The 25,012-nt window shown below is 37.5% G+C and overlaps 1 protein-coding gene across 1 annotated transcript in view; it reads left to right on the top strand.

Moving 5' to 3' along the window:
* The window catches only part of Chrm3 (cholinergic receptor muscarinic 3), a 441,472-nt gene that overhangs the window by 211,250 nt on the left and 205,210 nt on the right, over positions 1-25,012 (top strand). The window contains exon 4 of the mRNA XM_010615730.2: positions 20,996-21,098. Coding sequence (XP_010614032.1) covers positions 21,080-21,098 — 19 coding nt within the window. The 5' untranslated portion in view covers positions 20,996-21,079. The remainder of the gene's footprint in view (positions 1-20,995; positions 21,099-25,012) is intronic.

The raw sequence follows: 25,012 nt of genomic DNA, 5'->3' as shown, positions 1-25,012 counted from the left end.
AAAAAAAAAAAAAAAAAAAAAGCAAATATATGGAATGATTATAGCATATTGTTAACAAATGACTAGGCATAAAAAAAACTAGGAGTAAGCAGGGGAAATAATATAGGTGATTACATTTACAAAAATACATATTTGGGGTTTGTTACCTAATACATATATTATATATAATTATGTGTGATATCACGTACTTACATATACAGGGGTGTGTATGTGTGTGTATCCTATATATATACCTAAAATATATTAGGGGTTTATTAACTAAGAAATAGTTTGACACAATTCCATAACATGGAGAAATTAAATTGCACTCCAGGAGAATGAGAGAGCTCTTAGGCTTATGATGGAAGTTTTTGGAAATGGACTTAAAAATTAAAGGCATAAACTTTTCACCAAACAACACACAGCATATGTGCAAGTGGAAGAAGAGATGAATTCACAGCACATAAAAGAATTACTTAAAAAGAGAGCTTATAATGTGCTAAAAGGAAAAGGCTGTACATGTGCTATATTTATATTCCGGTATATTGTAGAAAAAGAGAAAATGCAATTTGCACAGTTTGCTATTATTCTCACCGCAAACCTTATCCAAGTTTGACATGCCCTTTCAACAAAGTAGCTGTTCCATTCCTGCTCTATGCTCCTGAGATAGAAATTTTTGATGATCTGTGCTAGTGCTTTAATACACAGCCTCTGTCTTTGAAGAGCTGACAATCCAACATTGACGATGAACCACACACATACGAGTTTTTCAATATGACACCAGGTAGGAATGATGTAATCAAACTGTCACGGTCTGTATCTTTAGCACTGTTGGATTTTTTATGTCTTTCACATTGATTGGGCACAAGTAAGATTTGGGAAAATGTTTTGAAAAGGATTGATATACCAAGGTAGAAAAAATGTGAGTATTGTTATATTATTACATGGCTTGAAGGACATGGAGTTATCCCTCTATAAGATATAGGTGACCTGAAGCTTGAGTATGGGTAGGATGTATAAAGACAGAAAGAAAGCAGAGGGCATTGCAAGGCACCTTAGATACCAAAGAGAACACAAGTGTTCTTTAGAATTGTGACGTGTGCTTGGAAGTGGGTTATCAGGATGGGGAAAGGAGTGTATGGCCAGAAAGAGAAAAACCTTGTATTCCTGCAGGAGCTGGGATTTCATCCTGAAAGTGACAGAACACCACTGAAAGAGTTTCACACAGGAATAACAAGAGAAAAGTTAATTGACCAACAATATGTGGAAAGAGATCAAAGGTCACTTTTGCAGACAAAGAGGACAACAAATACTAACCAAAGAAAGCCACCAACGACAGCGAGGGGAGATCAGATGCAAAACTGACACAGGGCGGAGTAAGATTCAGACTCTTCATAGTGTCTTCTGCATTTATTGGAAGAGCAGTGTAATGTGTGGTCTAGAAGCGTTGACAGTCATAGATGTTATGATGTTTGTGTGAGTGTTTCTGTTCCAGCTCAGGTGGACCTAGGCAACAGAAAAATAAGAGCCTGGTTTTGAAATGGGGTTAAAAACAGAACTGAGGGTAAGAAATAGAAACAGGTGACATAGGCAACTTTATAAGTAAGCTTCTCCTAGGGACGTAGAAAATTGGAAGGTAGTGGCTGTAGTACAGAGGGAAGAGATGGACCTGGAAGCAAGTTAGGGCTTTTTCAGCTAAGAGATATCAAAGCTTGTTTGTAAAGTGATAGAAATATCCCAGAAGGGAAGGATCAGCTGGTAATGGGCAAAAGTGAGAAATGCACAGGAGCAAATCCCATGAGCAGATACAGGGAGGGTGTCAGAGTTCATGGGCACAGACACTGATTGGTGAACAGATGATGTTGGTCAGCAAAGGACGAAGTTTTCAGAATATTATTACTTTTCCTCTCCCAACTATGAGGGAATAGTGCTCCACTGATTCAGTTAAGATAGTAAGAGTTCTGTCCTTTGGATTCAGAAGGGTGGCTCTGAACGAAGCAAGCAGAGACATAGTGACTGAGCACATGGGCTTTGTCCTCAGACAGACCTCTGTCTTGGGTCTGCTGTCTTCCTCTCAGCTGTGTCCCTGATCAGGTGAGCAGGGAAGCATCACAAGTAAGAACCCAGGCTCAGAACTCGGTTCCTATGCTGGAATCCAGTTCTCTCAGCAACTGACGTGTAACTTTGTATCTGGCACCAAGCCTGTCCTGCTTTAACTCTTCTCCTGTAACATGGAGACTACAGAATGGTCCTTCTCATAGGAAGGGTGAGCGATGACTGAGAACAATGTGAAGTTCACAAACTTGAACCTTCCACAAGGTGCCCAGTAATGTTGGCAGTAACTGTTTCAGATCTCCAGTTTCTGACACAGGTTGACCTCAGGACAGGTGTTAGAGTGAAGGAGAAACCAGACATCAAGTGTCTATCATAGAGCAAGTAAGCTTAAAGGGAGAGTCTCTGTGTCAGAGATAATTCCACTCTGTAGCAGAAGACAACAGTAACATTCTAAAGAGAACTAGGAGAGAGGAAGTGATTTGTGACGAAAAGGTGAAGTTTTTAAAAAGTGTATTAGTATGTGACACATAATAATTACATTCATCTTGAAGATCCGGTACAAATACATGTCACGTCTTGATTTGTACTCCACCTTCCTTCTCCTTACTTCCCCAGATCCTCTTATCATCTCTAGAGTCTATCTTCCTGTTTCCTACTATCTCTTTTTTATTTAGCTCTTTATTATATTTTTGGAACTTTAATATAGAGAAACCATGCAATATTTAAATTTTGTATCTATTTCTTTCACTTCATGTTTTGGTCTCAAGATCCATCCGTTTTCCTACAGAGGATGCTAATTTAACTTAAGAGAATGGAAGCCAATGAAAGACTGATGATGTAGCGCAGGATCAGCATTTCTTTTTAAAGCTGATAAACTTAATGAAAGCAGATTTGTTTTCACTTCCCTAAATGGGGGAAAGGGGGATTTTTGTGTGTGCATGGACACATTGTAGGAAACTAGCTACAAGGGTAAGTGAATGTAATGAGATCTTATATTGGAAAGTAGCATTAATTACCCCATTATATCACAGCATCTGAACCAGTGCACAAAGTAAAATTAAAACTAAGTAAACTAAATTTGATTAATTAAATAAAATACTAGTTTTGAAGTATCATACATATAACTAATAGTGTATTAAAATATATTATGAATATAAATCATATATATGATTGTATATATATATAAGATATATATTGTGCATATATATATATATATATACACATATATATATGATGTATATATATCATCACATGTTTTGGCTTCCAAATGGAGCATATGGAACACAGTATACTTCTATCTCAATGTCTGGCTCAGTAAGTAGCAGACAATGATGAGAAAATAAGTGAATGACTAAATCTCATGTTGGCAACTTGTACAATGTATGTGGGAAACATTCATCTTAGAAAAAAAGTAGCCAATGTATTCTATCAGTTTCTTTTTTGGGGAGTTACAGGGGGACCAAACTTGGGACCTTGCATTTACTAAGCAGATGACGGCACCACTGAGCTAAATCCCCTGCCCTCTATTAGTTTATTAACATTTAATATGGACTGATGACTAAAGATGAAAATTTGGACTAACTAGAGCATTTTCTATGAGCTGATATGTCAAATCAAAAAACAATACTGTGAAATGCAAATCACGTAAGTGTAGCCAGGATCTTCTACAGACAGTAAGAATAAGGTAGGCTATAGTATGCAATGATTTCATTAAGCATTACCTAAATTGATGTCGTGTACTCTTCAGAATGATAATATGCTTACCAAAGAACAAGGAAGGCATGGAGTGAATCCAGGGGTATAGATCCTTGCACCGGAAGTGGTGGTGGGATGTTGAGAGAAAGGTAAGTAGTAGACTTGGTTTAGAGAGAATCGCAGTTCCTCTCTTCTTCCTTCTTAGTCCCTACAGTAAGTCACTGTCATGACAACCTGTCTAATTCCTGAACTCTCAGAACCAAGGATGAAGAAGCTGAATCTCAAACTGTGATCCAAAGACCAGAGGCAACAAGGCCATTATGCAGAATCTTGTAGGACATGCAGAACCTTTGACCGCAGTCCAGCCTTACTGAATCAGAATAGATTTCCCAGGTGATTCTTAGGCACATTATACTTTGAGAAACGCTGGTATCCAGGTTAGGAATATGGGCTATAAGCACATGGATCTTGATTCAAATGTGCATTCCATCTTGGGAAAGGTAACTTTTTAAATCTTTTTTTCCCCTATCCATACTGTGTAGTCACAAGCACATCATAGGTACTATCATGAAAGATGAATACTATACTTGCATGCTCATATTCATATAATGCCTACATTTTCATAAGCATTCAGTAAATGTTAGCTATTTTGATTATTTCCTCTCTGCTGAGCAGGGGCAGACAGAAATCATAAGGCAGAAGAGTTCTCAGAACTGTTTTTCTTTACTTTCTGAACCCTATGCTAACACTGAAAGGAAATCAAATAAGATGTAGCTTCAGGCATGGACTTTCAAATGGATCTTGTAATCTGAGTCACTTTAGTCACTAAATGTTACTTCTCCTTACATCACTGTGGTCAAGTCACTTAACCTCTTTGTGCCTCATTTTCCTTAGTATCTTGGGATGGTGACATAGCCTAGCTCTCAGAATCGTAAAAATCAAACACAGTTGTCTCTAAGACCACATTCCCTTCAGCGTAAAGAACTATTTGGTAGAAGTCAGCATTACAGATTTCTCAATTAGAATCACTTAAGATGATAAACTTAGAATCCTTTATAATACACCATTTATAATAATCATGAGGTTAATGACTCAAAGGGCCATCCTGCCTCTTGGAGAGCATAAAGAAAAACCAGACCTGGATGGTAAAATGGCAGAAACAGATTTCCTTTTAAAACTATTGCAATAGGTGCAAAGAGACTTTGGTGTCAAACTGGGCTCAGTCCTGCACACAGTATGGACAAGTGGGGATTTGTAGCTACAGAGCAAGGTGGGGTCAATGGATGGAAAAGGCCTCAGAGGAAACATCAGAGGTAGGAGGGTGTGCTGGTTCAACAGACCTTCTTACGGAAGGCAGGCCAGGGGATCAAACGTCTTCCAGAGGATGAAGGCATGAAGGAATTAGATCTGATGCAGCGGGTGAGAAATGCCAAGGGTGGAAGATTACCTATCAGCTGACTCAAGAAGATTCTTGTTAAGACTAGGGACACCGAAGTACAGAAGTCAAGGTCCACTTGGAAATGAAGTTCAGAGGGGGCTGACTAAAGTCTGGTAAAGGAGGGATTCTTGGTCACTAGAAAGACAGAAGAGAGACAGGGGGGAAGGGAAGTTGGTTGCCTCTTCACACACTGAGGCCTCTGCACGTGGATCCCAGGGAGTGTATTTTTTTTAAAAATGCTCCAGACTTCCAAGAGCTGCTTAAGTATATTGTCTTTTTTCCATTATCCAGCAGCAGAAAATTGGTCACATACGTTTAAAGAGCAAGATAAAAGTAAACAAAGGGGCCGGGGATTTCGCTCAGTGGTTCTGCCCCCTGCCTTGCAAGCGCAAGGACCCGAGTTCAATCCCCGGTACCAAAGGAAAAAAAAAAAAAAAAAAAAAAAAAAAAGGTAAAGAGACATAGAGGAAAATTGCTAAAGAGAAAAACAGGAAGAAATAACTGACCCTGTGCGGTTTTTGATAGGGAAAAGAGGTTCACAATTGGCCATGGGCATAGATGCAATGTGGAGAGGCAATTGATGTCTTAGTGGTGGAAATATGAGGAAAAGCAGAGGCTAGTCAGCTTGTAGCATGTGAAGGAATGGCAAAGAAGCTTCTTTGGAACTCCAGATGGCCAAGGTTTGAAAGAGAATGGAGAAGAGACAGGTAGAGATTAGGTTTTAAAAGACACCGATTGCCCTGTGATGACTAATTGAATACTCTTTTTGAATTGGGAACTGACATAATTAATCAGAGAAGTGATTTTAGAACATTTACCTGGCATCCATGGGCAAGCTGAATTAAAGCAAGAGTAAGTTGGGAGACTAAACCGGAGAGGCTATTTCAGCAGCCCAGAAGAAGTAATAAGGCCATTAAATGGATTTGATACAGTGGTACCTCCTTATCCATGGTTTCAGTTACATGAAGTCAACTGAAATCACATGGCAATCCTTCTCAGACCCACCTTTGGTGTCTCTTAATTTAACTTATCCATGCTGTATAATACTACCTGACAATTCATATTTAATAGCTGTGTTGTGGCAGTGAAGGTAGTCAAGGAATCCTTACCTCACTTAATAATGGACCTAAAGAGCAAGAATATACGTGCACAGGAAGCACCAAGACATAAAACATGGAAGGACAGGCTGACTGTGGTGCTACATGCAATGATGCAGGACTTAGGGGAAAGCATAGTACACACAGGGTTTGCTACAGTCCTTGTTGTCAATCGTCCCCGAGGAGTTTTGAAATATATCCCCCATGATTAGGGGAACTAATTGGAAATGGAAAGGAAAAGGGAATTTGGAATAATGTTTTTCTGACAGGCTCACACTGACTCATGCTAACAAGAAGCCTCAACATTAGAAGAAAGTAAAAGTCATTCACCTCATACTGGGCACATCTCTTAGCAAGTTCCATCTTTGGATACATTTTTATTAAAGTCAGTGTGAGTAAAAGTGCAAACATTCTAGTTACTTGTTCTATTTTTATGTCCCTTTGCAGGGAAAGAGAAAAAGGAAGGGATCTATTCATGTGTCATACTCTGAGACTTATGGTAGTTTGCTAATTATAAGTTCTATTGTCTTGGTCTCAAAAGGAATTCAGGAGCTGAACCAAGTATAGTAAGGTCTCCCAGGCCCTAGTGATTATACAGCTGCAAAATTTGTAGCCAAAATGTCAGCATGCCTTAGTATTTTTGTAGGCCAAAAGGCCAAAGAAAGTAAAGTCAAACTATTTCTTGTTTTTGCTACAAAAATTCACAGGATCCAACAACAGAGCTCAAGACTGAATAAGAAATTTTAGTTACTTCTGTGACCCCCTTGGACAATTTGGGTGAGCTGGGTTTTTTCCACCTGTTGAATGGAGGATAATCTTACCTTTTTCTGACTTCCTAACAAAGCTTTTCAAGCTTGATGGCTTTACCATATTTGAAAGACTTCCTAACAAAGCTTTTCAAGCTTGATGGCTTTACCATATTTGAAAGACTCCAAATCTAAACATAATCTGATTGTCCTTGTGGAGGTAGCTCTGGGCCGACACTTTCACTTGGTATAATTCTTTAAGTCAAAGAGATCTACCATCATCCCTTCTTCTCTAAGACCTTTGTTTTCTCCTGCCTTTTCATTTCTATGGCTAGTATATTAAGCAATCAATCAGGCATAATAATAGTATAATCTTAAAATGTCTCTTCTGCTATGAACCCGTTCTAAAAGTTCCACAAGTAACCTGGAATAACCAATTGACGTATTGACATCTGCCCTTTTTGTAAAAATATATATCAAAAAACTACAAAGAAAAAGAACTAACATAAAAATTTTGGTGTTGGAATTATAGCTGACTTTTTAAATTATTTTATTTTAAAATTTTTGTCTGTATTAGCCACAGTGAACAGTACGTACTTACATGAATTTATTAAAAATTTATTTTCTAAGAGTAATCATATTTGTTTTTATTATTTCAATGTACTCCTTCTGAAATATACTTTTCTTAAAATATATTGGTAAGTTATGTACATTAAAGAATTACTTTCCTCTTTAGCAATGGTTCTTAAAACTTGGATTTCAAGATAGCTTAGGAGACTGGTCTGAGTTATGAATGTTGGGTTCTCAGAATGAGGTTTATTTTTTAAAAAGCAATACTTTTGTGAATATTTTAAAAATAAATATAATATAACATTATCCCAGTACAATGGACCTAGTCTTAGAATAAAAAATTGTCCTTCTCAATAAAGCCAATGGATAAATTTTCACAAATGATTTATGCTTATGTATATGTCATTTCAAATATGTGAAGTCCTATCTAAGATATTATATTGCATAGAATTATTTTGCAGGTCCTGTTTGACAGTGGAACAAGAAGAGGAGCCAGAATGCCTCAAATGTCCTAATGTTCTTTCCATCTCTGCCTGTGTAAAATTGTCCAATTTTATTTGAACACATTGGAGGAAATAGGGACAGTACTCTTACTACTATTTATTGTACTCCATGTGGAATATTCCCAGTAAACTGAGAGATGGCAAGGTATAACCAGCTACCTTGCCAAGATTTTCTCCTGCAGCGCCTGACCTCAGATGCCTGGACTAATAAGATAGACTCGCCAGTTATGGACCATAAGGGTTCAACATAGAAGTCAGCAGCTTGTTTAACTGTCCTTTGCTTGGTGTGACAGTGGTATTTGAGAAGTCTTAATTGCCTTGACATTTCCCCCTCCATCAGAAATATATTTTAGGCACTAAATCTCATGATAAATCTACTCGAATGTGATTTTGATTACGTGGGTTGAAATATGGACAGGCACCTCACTGAATTGGGAAAAGTACTCATATTGGTAGATTGCCTTTTAAAACGAAACCAGAACACATTAGTAACACCATCTGTCTGCAAAACTCACGGTAAAGCTGTGGGCTCCATTTGTCTTTTATGTGGTTGGTAGTTATGATAACCGAGTATTTGTGGACAACTTACCACACGTCAGATACTCTACTTAGCCTTCTGTGTGCGAGACTTCATTTGCTTCCCATAAGCACTCAGTGATGTAGATGGTAAAGACAGAGGAGTTTGCCAAGGCCTGAGACAAGTGATGAATAGGTCGAAAATGAGGTGTAGGAGAGTAGAGGAATTTTGTATGGTGCTGCCATAATGAATATATATTATACCTTTGTCAAAACTCACAGAGTATACAAAACCAAGAGTAAACCTAAAATAAGCTATGCAAACTGTGTGTTACTAATGATGCCCCAATTTTGGTTCATTAAGTCTAACAAGTGTACCATATTAATATAAGATGCTGCTAATAATGGAAACATTATTAAGTGTGGGGTGAGGGCCAGAGAGGACAGAGAGTATATAGAAGCTCTCTGTAGTTTCAGATCCATTTTTTACAAGCCTAAAATTACCTGAAGAATAAATTCTATTAATTTAAAAAGAACAGAATAGAACAGAATAGATCTAGGCACACCAAGCATTGGGCCAAAATATGTTTTCCATTTAGTTATTTATGTATGCATGTGTGCAGATCACAGTGCAGATACACAATTAGATATGTATATGGCCTACTGCAGCAGTAAAAACAGTTTAACAGCTAGTGTTTTAGGGATTATTGCAAATGCACAGTACCTATTTTCTTGCCAATTAAAGAGCCATCTTGATTTCAAGAAAGTATTGTCAACCTACTTTGTAAAAGAAGGGGCAATCTTTCACCCAGACTTCAGTAGGTATAAAATGTGACTAGCATAATTTGTCTGTTTTCCAAAGTGATTGCATATAATAGTTTCAGGATATTTTATCAAAGCCTTTAACCATGGGAAATAACAGAATTGACCCAGAAAACATAGGTGACTAAGTGCTTTTTGTCGGTACCATTTTCAGTGTTCTTCATTGGGTGTGATAATGCTCTATAGTCAAGTTTGGTAATGTTCCTCTTATTGTTCTTTTTAGAGTAGTACAGCTGAGTTATAACCTCACAGAAATATCAGGCCTAGTAGGTAGGGAATTCTTGAAGAAAACCCCATGAACATAGAAATCACATTTATTTAGCTCCTACTGTTATCCTCAGCTCTGCTTGGGATAGGAACTCAACAAATATAAGTCTAGTGTTTTATTGACTCCAGTTAATAGTTTTTCCACAACTGTCATTTTTAGAGGCCGAGTTGTTTATGTGGTGAGTTTATTTTTGTTATTAGATTTATTTATTTATCCTTGCTATGTCTTAATCTGTGGCATGCATCCATGTGCTGGGAAGACAGTGGACTTCATTAGCAGGCAGCACTGTCCTGGATCTGTGGCATCAGTAGCCTTGGACTTGTGAGTCGACTAGTTTTGCCTGCCCAGCTGCCTCCTACGTTTCATGACCCTGCCGTGTTTTTCTTCTGCCCACCCACTTTCTTTACAGGTCCCCATGAGGACTTTACCTGAGCTAACATAAGAGCTTTTCTCTTATCAGATTACTTAAAAGAGTTAAAGACACCTACATTTTGTCAACGACGTTCTAAATTCCTGGATCCTTAGAATTTACTTTTAACACATTTACATTTCTTCCCCTTGTCCTGTCTTGGGGGAACTCAGGACGGATGTTTACACTGGCGAACACACTGAGAGAGACCAGTGTCCCATTTGTAGAATAGCATTATGAAATAAAGGAAGAATATCCTCTAGAAATTAGTATTTACTGTATGGCCAAGTACATCTAGGCCTGTTAGTATTTTTAAGATGCATTAACTGATATTAAAGCCTTACATATTGGATTTTCAAATGAAACCAAAGTTGGTCTTCTATCTGAATCTGGGATTGAGCAATGACAATGTACTCCTTAATTATACACCCTGTGATTCTAACTGTATTTATTATGCCACTTTCACTACTCTTCAACATATTCCTGGGCCCTACTTTAGGCCTCCTGAATAAAAATTTCTTAAGCTACTGCCCAGATATGACTCTTTAAAGAAATTTCTAGGGATTTCGTATGAGTGCACCAGGTTAAGAAACCAGTAGGACAAAATCTTGGTTACTAAGTAACATCCATTTAAATATAAAAAGTTGTACCAAAAAAAAAAAAAAAAAAAAAAAAAAAAAAAAAAAAGGAAAAAAAAAAAAAAAAAAAAAAAAAAAAGAAAGAAAGAAAGACTTGGAATCTAGCACAATAGCAATGTACCTGGCTCACAAATGCAAGGCCCTGAATTCAATCCATGGTACCAAAAAATAAAATAAAATAAATTAATAAAAAAATAAATATAAAATTTTCCAAAATCTATATACCACATAAAGAAAAAAATTAACATACGTGTTTTCTTCATCATGAAACCTGGTTTCACAGGTAGGAAACTTGGACCTCAAAAAAATTTTTAAACTACCAAAATTTTAGTTTAGCTTTCATTTTTAAAACAATTTTATATGGGCTGGGAATTTAGTTCAGTGGAACTGCACCTACCTCTCAAGCGCAAGGTTGTGAGTTTGATTCCCAGTACCACAAATAAATATATGCAAATATTTTTATGACTTCAGAAAAAAGTAGGTGAATATTTATTCTTCTAAGATGGCTCTTTGCCTACGAATACTTACAGAGCTCTTTTCTTTAAGCATAAAGTGGCTCTTCACATAAACTGCCCTGTAAAATCCAGCTCTTTGAGCTCACATACATCTCTGGGTAGGGAAATTACTTTAAGTCTATGTTTGACTTATCACTGATTCAACAGTACCCAAAGTGTCTCTAAGTTCTCGTACGGCCTGCTACTTTGTGCTCTTGAATGAAAGTTGCCAGTGCATGGTCTTGCTTATTTATAACTACTGGGAGTAAGATAGATACTGGATGGATGGATGGATGGATGGACGGACAGGCAGATGAATGGGCTATAGCATGTTTAATCTCCAAATGTTTTCATTTTTCATCCTGTGACAGACCGTCTCATCTGTTATTCACTGTCATTTTACTTCTACCTCTTAATTATATAAAATATTCATCATAATTATTATTAGTCAAAACTTCTTCTAAATCTAAGCTATTTTTCCTGGTTTTTTCTACTTGAAAAGTTCTTATAATTTGAGCTAATGGCTACTTATTTCTTCAGATTGCCATCAGTGTCTCAAAATCCTGCAGTTTTCCACTGTCCCTTATTGTTTTCTGATTTTGAGAGCTGATTTTTAACACTTTTTAGTTCTTCCTTGAAACCAGGTTCCGTTTCTCCATCAGACGTTCTAATTCCCTTCTGTTCTATGACTCTGACTTTGGAGAAGAGCCAAAAGTCACACAGTGCCACGTCTGGTGCAAAAGGTAGATGAGGACACACTGTGAAGTTTTGGTTGACAGAAATTGCTGAAACGCTTTGAACAGATTCAGGACATGGAGGCGGCCACGAAAAGACACGCTTGAAAGAAGACTTCCAGAACTGCTTCTGAAAGGGACAAAAGGGATGGGATAAGTGGGTCAAAGCAAGAGCGAGTACGATGGGGATTAATGTCAAGGTGTCTTTCACTGTAATAAATATGTTCTTTTTATTGATTTTATGTCTATTTGATCACATCTTGTACTTAGAAATGTTCCTCGCTCATCCCTTCAGGAAAAATGCATATCTAACATTGGATTTGGCCCCAATTCTTGGGCCTCTTTCCCTTTACTGCCGTCTGAAGGCGGCTTCCAGCTGCCTTGTCTATCGTGCCAATCTCCTAATACCTTTTCAATGACTGAACTGCCTTTGGGATAGAGAACCAACTCCTGAGGACTGGCATTCAAGGGTTTCCCCAGTCTGACTCCGGGCTCATTTCCCATAGCTCAGCCTTGTCTTATTTACCCTGCTCACACATATTATCACCGTTCTTCTTTAAGCTTTGTTTTTTAGTGTCCTCCATGCCTGAGGCACTTCCCTCTTCTGTTATTTTATGAACTGCGCTCGCATGTCAAGTTCTAGCTTACTTTTCACAAAGCACTTCCTCCCTTCTCTGTTTATCCTTTATGAATCTGGGCCTTTTTATAGCTCCATAGCTCTCACTGCCCATATCACTGTTTGCTGCCTTATATAGATTGGGCAAGCAGATAGATCGATCGATCGATCGATCGATCGATAGATGGATGAAACTTCTTATCATTTGACTTATGGCACAATTATCTTTTTTCCCCATTAACTTTCCAAAGACAAGGATGGTTTACACTTACATATCCCACAAAGGCACCAATGCATGCTTCCTCTACACAGAATTCTCTGGAATTATTAAACACAGAAAGCCTTAGAAAGAGATTTCTTTCTTCTCAGAAATTTTCTGACCTTTGGTCTACAGTAAAGTATTCTTCCTTGTACTTCCTTAAGCTTTTATTTTAAGGTGAGAAGTTTTCCTGGAATATAATAGTTAAATCCAAAGGAATTCTGTCTAAAGAAAAATTAGAGCTCTGCTGAAACAAACTTTTGTATTTTTTGGACTTTTAAAACATTCTGATGTTTTTCTGTCCTTGATCCACATTAAGAAGAATTCCCAGCTTATCCATAATGTGTTGGTTTCTGGAGAACCAAATTCTTATTCATCCCAGCAGAGATCCAAGTGTAATTGTAGAAGCTCATCTTCTTTGTTGGTACAAGTAATTAGGAAATGTTTTTTTTGTCCATTCTTGCTCATCAGAAAGACAGTTTGGAGTCTTATTAAAGGAGGAGAAGGAGGTGGGGGGGGAGAGGGAGGGGAGGAGGAGGGGGAGGGGGAGGAATTGAGAGAAGGAATGACATTCCATTTTATCCATCTGAAGAAACTAAAAAGGACATTAATTCCTCTAAAAAGCATCTCCTTTGCAGAACTGTCTTCAAACACAATCAGTTTCTATTCTGACAGTCAGCATCCTGAGCTGCTGTCCGTGTCAGTCAGGAGTGGGCACACCTCTTCTGGACACTGCCCTACTCATGTAGCTGAGCCCCAAGCCACTTAGTCCAAAGCGAGGCAAGAATTCTAGTGCCTTAAAAGGGAAAAGTAGGGTGAAAATAATAAAGTCCAACTTCCTGACCCTTTTAAATTTTTTATAATCTTCATCTGTCTTCATTGTGTTGAGTTGGTTTCTTTGTTTTGTTTCTTGCAGACAGCTTATTTAGGATTTGCTGTTTACTTAGTTACCGAAGTGGTGTTTCTCTATATATTACTGTTGATTTGTCCCAAAAAAGAACTTATTTCTGTAAGCCATGATATACTTTTTAAAATATTTTTTCTGGATACCATAAGCACTGAATTAATTATTATTTACTATAAAGAACTTAAAAATTGAAATAATTTTTCTCAGTTTTTTTTCTTGGTGCTGCAGCTTGAACCCAAGGCCTTGAGCTTGCTAGTCAACTGCTCTACTATTGATCTACATCCCCATTCTTTTTTTTTTTTTGAGGTGGAGTCTTGATAATTTGCCCAGGCTGGCCTCAAATTCAGGATCCTCCTGCCTCAGCCTCCCAAATAGATGGGATTACAGAGTCACCAGATCTTTAACTATATCTTTCACACAAGTATATGTGTAGTTATATAAAAAGCTTAAACTTTCTGTTTCTAAAGTGGTTATATCATTTTACATCCCTTCCCTTAGTATGTAATAGTTGCAGTTGCTTCACATCCCTGTCAATATTGGTGTGCTCAGTGTAAGTTTAGCTATTCATATGGGAATTTGCTCTTGTTTTATTGTAGCTTTAATTTGCATTCTGCTAATAACTTAATTTGTTGGACGTCTTTTTCATGTGATTACTGGATTGTTCACCATTTCTTCAACTCAGTGACACAACCAAACTCAGCATTTTTCTTTCTCTGCCAACTTTGCGGACAGATTTCTTTGGATTGTTATTGTTCATTATAGTCTTGCACTGCCTGTTATCCAATGTGTGAAAATAATTGTTTTCTATATCTCCATAGTTTCCTGGGTTTTCTTTTGGGCGATGTATGTTACATTCCATTCCGTTACTCTGTCATAACTATAAGTGGAAATCCAAGTTAGTGGTTGAGGAAGAATTGTCTACCTGTCTTTTGTATTCCAGAAATCTCAGGTCATGTTGAATGAAAGGAAACTTATTCTCTCATATATTCCTTGCTATTGTCACTAAAAAGGCAGAAGACAAGCAAATCTCAATTGAAACTCCCAGCTTGCCCCTTGGGGTTTTAGCACAGAGATGGAGAGGGGTGCTGGTAAGAATAAGGGATGGAAAAGACAGGAAGCCCTAGTCAACACTACGGGGACATGGGATTTCAGCCCAGTCTTTCCTAACTCAGGTTGTAGTGTGGTGTGGAGTGGACCCAGAAGAGCTGGTAAACATGGCAGTGAGGACAGGATGCCAACATCCAGGCAAAGACAGTTCCACTTTTGTGCTACAGCACTACAGGATGACTATGCAGCCCAGCTGGACCTCAAAAGTGGTTTCTTTGTCAGCAAGACGCAAGATGAGACTGAGTTTAATGGCGATGTCTATGCAATCTCCCTTGGTCAAGAATGAGCATACCGTATACATCCAAGTGTGAATTTCATATAAATGTGAGCAGGTCTAGGAATATTTGGAGATAAGGAGTCTGTGTCATAGATCAGAGAAGATATCAAAATGATGTTGGAGACACAGACTCTTTTGAGTTCATTAAGCCATACTTCTCCCCACTACACACACACACACACACACACACACACACACACACACACACACACACACACAAACACACACACACACACACACACACACACACACACACACATACACACACACCCAAGTAAGAGAAGAAGGCAATTAGAAATGCTGACTTATCCAGAAGAGTGAGCAAATGCTTATAGTGCAATTCATTTTATGTTTCCTTTTTATATGTGCAAGTATGAACACAATGCAGGGAAAGGGGAAGGGATATGATTTGTGAATTTCTAATAATTTTTCAGCTTTATAGACTAAGCACATTTATTTTTCAAGAAGCGCTAACCTACATTGGCAATGCAGTCTCTTCACCTTCAGCTCCTGTCTAGAAAATGAGCTCTTTTGGGGTGTGTTCTTACTTTCCCATAATGAGGATAAAATTCCCGACACCAACAACTTACAAGAGAGGTTTATTAGACTCCTGGTTTCAGAGGGCTCCTTCTGTGGATGGTTGGCTTCAAGGCACAAACAGCCTGGTAGAAGGGCAGCCGATTACCCCATGGCAGCCAGAAAGCAGAGAAAGAGAAGGAAGGAACTGAGGACAAAAATGCATTCTTCTAGGTCACAGCCTCAGTGATCTGCATCCAACCAGGTCCCACGTCCCACTTCCCACTTTCCGCTTCAACGAATGCTATCAATCGACTATTAATCAATGGGTTCATCTGTTGATGAGTTTGCCACACTGTCCCAGTCACTTTCCAAAAGCCCCACATATAAACACATGAGACTTTGGGGAACGTTTTAGATCTCAGCCATAACATGGAGCAGTATTTCTCACAGGTGGTAGAAATTTACTGTATAAAGTCATCGGTGAAACCATGGCTAGGACCATGTGATTGGGACACTGTATGAGGACAGAGGAGGAATACTTGCTGATCACCCTTGTTCCTACACAAGACAGAAGAAAGCAGCCAAAATTTGCTTCCATCTCTTCAAATGCACTTTCTTCCTGCCCAGTGAAGGGCTGAATGCCTTCTCGGAGATGTGGGACACCCTTCTGGAGCCCTGACCTACTGTCCTGAAACAGACTATGAAGAAGTGGAGATGCCTGTGGCTCAGCCACTGTCTTTAGCTGCCTCCCACACCAAGTGTGAAAGGTGAAATCTGTGGTGCACAGTTCAAGAACGTTGCTAATCATGGACCCATTTTAAATCATATATTTTTTTAAAATTCCTAAAATTTATATGGAATGGAAAGAGACCCAGAATAGCCAGAAAAATCCTGAGCAAAAGAGCAAAGCGGAAAGTGTCACCATCCTAGATGTTAAGTTGTACTACGAAGCTACCGTAATTAAAAACAGCATGGTACAGGCCCAAAAATAGATGTGTACACCAGTGGAATAGAAGAGAAGACACGGCAATAGTTCCATGAACCTTTGACCATCTAATATTTGATATAGGGGATAAAAGCAAATGCTAGAGAAAAGATAGCTTCTTTAAGAAATAGTGCTGAGGAGACATGAAGAAAGAATATATATAATATTTTACACTATATTAAAATAAAATCAAAATATATCAAAACCTAAATATTAGAACAGGAACACTGAATCTGCTGAGAGATAAAATAGACAAAACTCTTGAAGTCATAGCCAAGGGATTCCTGAAAGAACCACAATTTCACAAGTAATACCAAGAATCAACCAATGGGATTATATCAAATTAAAAAGCTTCACAGCAAACAGAACAGTCAGCAGAGTGAAGTAATAACCCAAAGAATGGGGAAAATTTTTTGCCAGCTCTCCTCAGACAGAAGAACAATATGTATAATTTATAAAGAACTCAAAAATTAGATCTCAAAAAATAAAAGGCCCAATAAGAAACTGGCAAAAGAATAAGTACAAATGGACAATACGTACATGAAAAAGATGGCCAGCATCTTTGACCATTGGAGAAATGCAAATCAGAACAATGAGATTCCATCTCACTCCAACCACAATGGCTATCATCAAGTCCTCAAACAAAAAATGTGGTGAGGATTTGGAGAAAAAGGAGCACTTCGCCACTCTTGGTGGAAATGTAAACTAGTAAAACCAATATGGAAATCAGTATGGAGACTCCTCCATAAGCTAAAAATAGAAATTCTGTCTGACCCAGCTATATCTCTCCTGGGTATCTGTCAGAGATAAAGTAAAGTCGTCCTATTACAGTGATATTTGCTTACCCGTGTTTTTAGTAGTGCAATCCACAATAGGTAGATTATGAAAGCAGTCCATGCCTATGAACAGATGAAAATTTTTAAAATGTGGAGGACTATTGGGACATTAAAAATGATACCTTTTTCTCATTTTTAGGAAAATAGACAGATCTTGAGACCATAATGCTAAGTGAAATAAATCAAATACAAGCTAGATACTACATGGTTTCTCTTATATGGGAAACCCAAAACATAAGTAACTTGAAGAGCAAAATAAAGGAGAAATGGTAGGAAACGGAAAGGTAGACTTTTTGGAGGTGAAGAAGGAGGAAGAGGAAAGGACAAGAGGAGTAAAAATGATGATGATGCGATGGCTGTATTACTAACTTCCCCAACATGAGTGCAGTTATTATGTATTATACTAATTCACATGCTTCAAAAGTTATGTGCAGTAGCAATTCTGTCAACACAGCTTCCTTTTCATTTTCCATTAAGTTCATTGGTGCATTTAAAGCAAACCATACAGTTGCAGTCATCATTGGGATCCTGCACCTTTACATGATGTATCTTGGTTCGTGTTTTTCCCCCATTCCCCTGCCCTCCCTTCAACCCCTCCCCCTCCCCTATTTCCATTTTTTTCCTTTTTTCACATTTTTTCTTTTCCCTTCTTTCCCCTCCCCTTCCCACTTCCCCTTTAACCTTTTTCTTCCTATTTCACACTCCTAATTAAACCATTTAAACCTTATGTATACTTTTAGTTTTTCACACCAGAGAAGCTATTTGGTATTTACTCAAGTAACACAGCTTTCTATTACTGTAGTCTGATCTTATTTCTCCATGAACAGTTATTATAAGGAGTTGATTTTCACCCTCTGTATATCTCCTTTACTCTTTTTCTATTATCAAACGGTTAATGATGTAACATTATGTATGCTCATAACTACTCATCCATGTAAACACATTCTGGATATGTATCAGGTGCATTTTTATGAGGGTCTCTATTTTTCTTTCAGTGTAATTTTTAAAGAGGATCGTTTAATATTCTGAGAATATTATAACTTTTTTCACAATTCTGACCTAGCATAACTAATATATTTTTGTCTGATCTCCTTGCTAGTGTTTATTGACAATCTACATTTTGATCCAGTTTTTAATCAGAGCTACAGTTTTGTATTCTGCATTCATTATCACTATATTTTTAATAACTGATGACTCCTTAATATACTGTAGAATTATTATACCAATATTTTCTTAAGTGCTTCCTTTTGGATACAAAAATAGTTTCTCTTATTTATTCTTATAAGTAAAGTTGCAATAACATTTTCACCAAGTATAACATTTTCTAATTTTGAATTATTTCTTTGGAATAATTTGTGGAGGTGATTACCAGGTCCAAAAACATGAATATGTTTAAAGATCCTTCTTAATATACTTACGTGTCAGACTCGTATCTCAGTGACACATACATCTAAAATAACATCGAAATAGGAGTGAATCAACTCTTCTGAGCATCTCATCTTTATTTGTATTTTATTATTTTTAAGTGTAGTCAATTAATATCATTTTTGATATTTGGATTTCTCTGAAGGATATTAGAGATGTTTCTCTTAATTAATATTGCTGAGAATTAGCGCCACTTACTTAGGGAAATCACTTAATTATCACATAGACTTAGGTCCAGCTCCTACTCAGATTACTACTTCGCCCTGTTAAGTGGATTCATCTCTTAAAATAATGGTTCTTTCATTTGCAAATTGACGATAACAGTATCTACTTAGAAAGATTGTTGAATTGATTTGATGACTTAATCACTACCTGGCATATTCTCTGGCCACAGTGGAAACTATCACTTTTGCTGTGCTGTGTCTCTGCCTCTCCCTCTCCGTTTTCACCTACCAACCTTCCCATTCCAGACTTTTTACATGAAATTTCAAATCAAGTATTTTTGGTACAAAGTTTTCCAGACCCCTGTCATTCCAGAATTTACATCCAGAGGGACTAGGAACACAAGTACTGAGTTAAATTGCAAATCTTCACACAACCAAATGGGAAATATGCTCATAATAAATATTTTTCCTTAAATTACTCATATTAGAGTGAGTTGTACATCGTTCAATTTCTCTTAAATGTCTTACGAGTATTCCCCCAGAAAATACAGTTTCTGCAGACATTTTGGTTTGCTTTTCTGCTTTTTTGTTTTAACTTGGTTTCACATAACACTTTAGCTCAATCTTTTATGCATTAAGTTCTACCCAAAAGCTAAGCTTGCTTCCCATAGTAACAAGCACAGTTTGCAAAGCAATTGTAGAACGAGATAATTGCTGGAAGTTTCCTATTTGAATGCTCTGCCGTGGACTTGTCTGTCTTATGCCAGTGTCTGTTTTCTAGGTGTTATTGCTTATTGTTGCCTGGAAATTGGTTTCTGTCTTAAGGGAATTTGTAACAGGAACTGCCTTTCTAAGCAATCACTCTTCTTTAAAGCCAAAATGATCCCTAATACTTTATAAAAGTATCAGAAAATCCATAACAAGCATACAGTTTCTCAATTGGAAGATCACTGAAAATATAAACCTCTATTCTCTTTCATGAGGACAAAGCAATTTTGGGGCCACCAAAAGATTTTCTAGTCTGTGGCTTTCATGATGAGAAATTGAACTGAGATAGAAATATTCCAAGCCATTCTACTTTAGGAGTTTAAAAGGGGAGAGGCGCATGAAGAGGGAAAAATACTCTGCCATCTTTCTAGCTTTAGAAACTATACTTTTCATCCTCTGGAGAATTTAGGAAGCCAAACGTACACTTTAGCTTTGTTTTCTGCTGTTATAATGAAAATACTACAGACAGAGGAATTTATAATTGTCAGAAATACATTGGCTCACATTCTGGAGGCTGAAAAGCCTAATGTGAAGGCACCAGCATCTGGTGAGAGCCTTTTTGTTACCTCATCTCATGACGGAAGTAATGCTTGTATTCCCATGTGGAAAACTAAAGGACAAGAGAGGGCAAGAGGGAGAAGAGGGACAAACTCACCCTTCTGGGAAAGCATCAGAAAGAACTGTCATGACCTCTTTACCTATTAGAGGTCCCACCTCTTAATACAGTCACAAAGGCAATCAAATTATGACATAAATTTTGCAAGGAACAACATTCAAACATGGCTTTTTTATATCTGTAATATACATGTATATATGTAGATCATCTGTACATGTTGGGAAGAAGCATATAAAATACTCCCAGTTACTGCAGGTGTCACACATGACAACATGTGACCATATCACGGAGGCCACAAGATGCCACAAGAGTCACATTCATTACTTCCCCCAAATGAGCAGATCACTCATTCAGCGAGATGGTACAGTGCATTGTAAAGTAAAAGCGTTTCTTGAGGAAATATATTTAGAAAATGCTGGAATAGAGCTCCACTCAAAAAGTTTTATCATTGAATTAAAATTCCATCACCCAGTTTAGTTCCCCAGGTATCCTGCTTACTCCTTCATCTTCTTTTAGACTTACTGGCCTCTTTTGTATGTGTCTGATTTTCAGCTGTTGCAGTAGCATGGCACCTGCTTTCTTTCAACAGAGAAACTTCAACAAACAGCACAGTCCTTGACACGCTGGATTGGTTTGATGATCCTCCCTGAAACAGGTATGTGAAACCTTCAGTGTCTATTCACCTGCCTGCGTGCTCATATAGGCTTTGGATTGTGGATTACATCCATTCCTATCAATGACTGAGTATGGAGTTTGCCTGCAAAGTTAAATTCCTGTGTCAGGGGTGACTTTTGTTCTTTCTATTTAGAGGTGTTTATATTTGGACTTTTGAAGGTCTCTTCATTTTCTTTCTTATGTGGTAACTCGAATTAAGAATGCCTCAGTTTCAAGAGAGGTGGGTAGTTCTACACTCTATGGTCCCAAAAATAATATTGATCTACATTGTGGAAATCAAATCTTTGAAATAGGATTAATACCTTGGTATGTTTATAAACTATATCTGTAGCTCAAAATCCTATGAAAGGTATCAGCTTATTCCCTCACCAAAAAAACAATAATAATAATTCAAGCTGAGAGAAAACAGTACTACATTACAAGCTAAAGGATTACAAACATGAACCACTGAATAAATCCTTGTTCTCTAAGAGTTTGTGATAATTTTCTCCTTGGCATATTAGCATATCATGACAAAAATATGACACAGAAAGAAAAACACAATATTTAGCAATGCTTTCATCAATAAACATTCTTAAAACAAATATTAATTAGAACCTCAAAACGTGTACACAGATGTGTATAATCTCGTAGTTCTTGAGTAAAGTCAGACTACATGGATGAGCAATATATATACAGGTGAGATAGAAGTATCTCCTTGTACCTATTATAAAATGTGTGTATTTATGTGTGTGTCATAGAGGGACACTTTATTACAAGACTCATACTTGTATTCAACTTGAAAAAAATATTTTTAGAACCTTAGGCTTGCTTAAATGGTGATATGTATTTAGAAAAGTGTTCCATGTACAGTATATAAATTGTATTTTCAAAAAGGAAATTCTGTGATTCCCCTGCCTGCCCATTCTACTTAAAAAAAAAAAAAGAAAAGAAAAAGAAAAAGAAATCTACTGAAACTTAACTTTAGACATCACATGGGCTTCAGAATTAAAACCTAGTCCTACTCTTTAACAATGACCTCAGAAAAGCTTTTTGTACTTCCTCTGAAAGAGTGATATTACTTAATCTTGAAAGAAAGGAAAGAAGGGAAGTAGAAACAGAAGGAAAGAAATGAAAGAAGGAAAGAGAGGTAGTGAATCAACCCTACATTACAGCGCCTCCCAATGTACCTGATCACCATTTTTCTTAACGCAGTATCAAGTAATAAATGGATACATTTCAGAGGGTCTCCAAAGAGACCAAACATCACACGACACCCTCACCTTCTGTCCACATCTGACCCATCAAGTCTGCGCAGTTTGCACTGAATCATGGGTTCTCATCCCTCGCTATGAAAAGAAACTGTTGTTTGGGCTTCCCACCAAAAATTAAATACACACCTCTGAAACCAGAGCACAGGCTGCCAAAGTTGTTGAAAGTTTCTCAAATATCCTCATGGGCAGTGGCTCCAGAATCTTCATTTCTCTTTGCGTCAACTGTCATCACCCTAGTACAAGACTAACTCCTCCCTTTCTTCTCCTCTGCTCTGCTAGGAGAGATGCTTCTCTTCACCTCTGCTCTACTCCGTGTTCCACCTATTCTTCACCAGTAGCCAGAGTAATTGTTTGATAGGAAAATATCCTGCTACTAAATTTCTTCAATAATGATAGTAATACTAATAATAGTAATAGATGAGCGTACGCATTGGGTAAATAAAGACTTTGTGGGCTTTGTTGAAAGACTGAATCCTGAAGCATTCCATTTGCAGAGCAAATGAGAGAAAGGATCTAAAAAGAATAACTGAGGATTTTATCCTCGGCTTTCTCCCACCTCCATCTCTGGCTGGTCCCCCAGCCAAGTGGTGCTTCCGGCTTGGCCTGCTCCCCTGAGTGGAGACAAAAAGCCAGAATTCTTGCTGAGCTGCCGTACAAATTGCCATCCCATCAGTACCAATGATCTCACTGTACCATCAAGAGCAGAAGGACCTAATTTGACAGCAGCGCTACTACAAGATTAATTGTACGTAATAATCTCCAAAGTTTAATGTCCCTTCTTTGTACCGATATCATTCACCTAGCAAAATCAGTTGATACAGTGAATTTTGAGGCAGAATTTAGGGGTGTTTGTGCTTGGAGAGCTATGGTTACACGTTTATTCCGCTGCTCAGATAGGTAGCTGACATTATTTTTTACTGATAAATAATGTAAATCTAGGTATTTATTTGAACTGTAGAAACATGTTTTTCTCCCAATGAATGCATAAGGCTGAAATCTCCTTTCGATTCTTAACCAGCCAAATGCTGTCAATGTTATATTTCTCATTGGAAGGAAAGACAATGGTAAATGAAAGAAAGTTCTCTGGAGTATCTTCAAACTAAAGCTGAGTGAAAACTTGGGTTCGTGTCCACACCCTTGGTCCATAAAACAATGAACTTATTTCATACTGGTGATAATTTTTGTCTTTCATTTAAAACTATCAAAGTTTTATAGTTTATATCACACAAAAAAGGCACAAGGCCCTGTGTCTAAAAAAACAAAATTGTTCATCTGACTTTTAATTAACTGGACCCAATAAAGGTCTTATAAACTTAAGGATCTAGATATTGAATTAATGCTTGAAGTAAAACTACCTTCTTTAGGAATTATTTTCATTTGTGAAACTAAAGTGTGTTTGAGCACCAAACTGAGTTCTGTACAAAGCTATGCTGAGTTTAAGGAAACGGTTAATCTTTTCAGCTTTTTAAAAAATATTTATCTTGGGATAGAAACAGGGACCTAAGACAGAGACACACAAACACGTACACACTGAAAATCCCTGGAGACGCATTATGGAGCAGTGCTTATTCATGAGACGTCTTTGTGTTTCCTTTTGGGATCCAGACAGACCAGCCCCGCGTGCAGTTCCTCCCTCCATGGTGAGCAGGGCTGTAATGAGGTCACAGATTATTTTCGTGCTATTTTAGAAATTTCTTTGAAAGGATTCAGGCAGCAGTGCCCCTTTTGTGATAGAATTATACATTAGCACAGGCAAACAAAGCTCTTCAAATGATATAGACTTGGGGTTTTTTTCCCTAAATTCCTTGTATCTCTGAGTGCCTGTGTTCAGGATAAAGGAAGATTAAAATCTCCATTAATTCCATTATATTGCCACCATGTGGAAGAAAGAGAGGGGAAAAAATTAATGGTGTCTGAAATGAACGTCCGGTGAATATGCATCACCTTGTATTTTCTACTAATTTGTCGTTTGCCATCAACTCACTGTAATCAGAGAGGTTCCCTGCTACTGAAATGCAGTTGGTTAGGACTCATGAAAACAATCTAATGTGAATTATCAATGTATCTTTTATATGATAGTGAAGGCACTGTGTGGACACTTAGTAACATTGAGTTTATTTCGAAATTTTTTTTATTTTATAGTAATACCTCAAATGGCTCAAAAGATACATTTGTTTATAGACATTTACTATTATATCAAACTTCTAATTTCTGTTGTTTTTCTAGCACCTTGTATTAAATCTTGAAAGTAATTATTTTAGAATAGAAAAGTTGTATTCTAGCATCCTCCATGCTTAGAGGATATTAGACTTCAGGAAATATTTGTGGAATGAGTGAATCATTCAGATGCTTTTTTTTTCTTTCTTTTCTTTTTTTTTTTTTTTTTTTTTTTTTCACAGCGCTCTCCTGCTGGCCACATTCCTGGCAGGAAGGAGAAGGAGCCCTAAGTATGGGAGTCAGGGAAGAGGGGAAGCCACCTGGGAGCTCCTCCCTGCTCCAGCAGCGCTCAGTATCCTGACGATGAATGTGCTGTGTACTCACATCCAACCTTCCTTTGACAGATTCGATGTAAACACTGTGCGCTCCACAAAACGAGAGAACCACATTTTGAATAGTGCAACAGGTCAGCCCTCCACTTCCC

Source organism: Fukomys damarensis, unplaced genomic scaffold (assembly GCF_012274545.1).
Source record: "Fukomys damarensis isolate Sample0158 unplaced genomic scaffold, DMR_v1.0_HiC HiC_scaffold_10, whole genome shotgun sequence".
NCBI classification, from domain to species: domain Eukaryota; kingdom Metazoa; phylum Chordata; class Mammalia; order Rodentia; family Bathyergidae; genus Fukomys; species Fukomys damarensis.
Note: the sequence above shows the minus strand (reverse complement) of the source record. Positions and strands in the feature narration are given on the sequence as shown.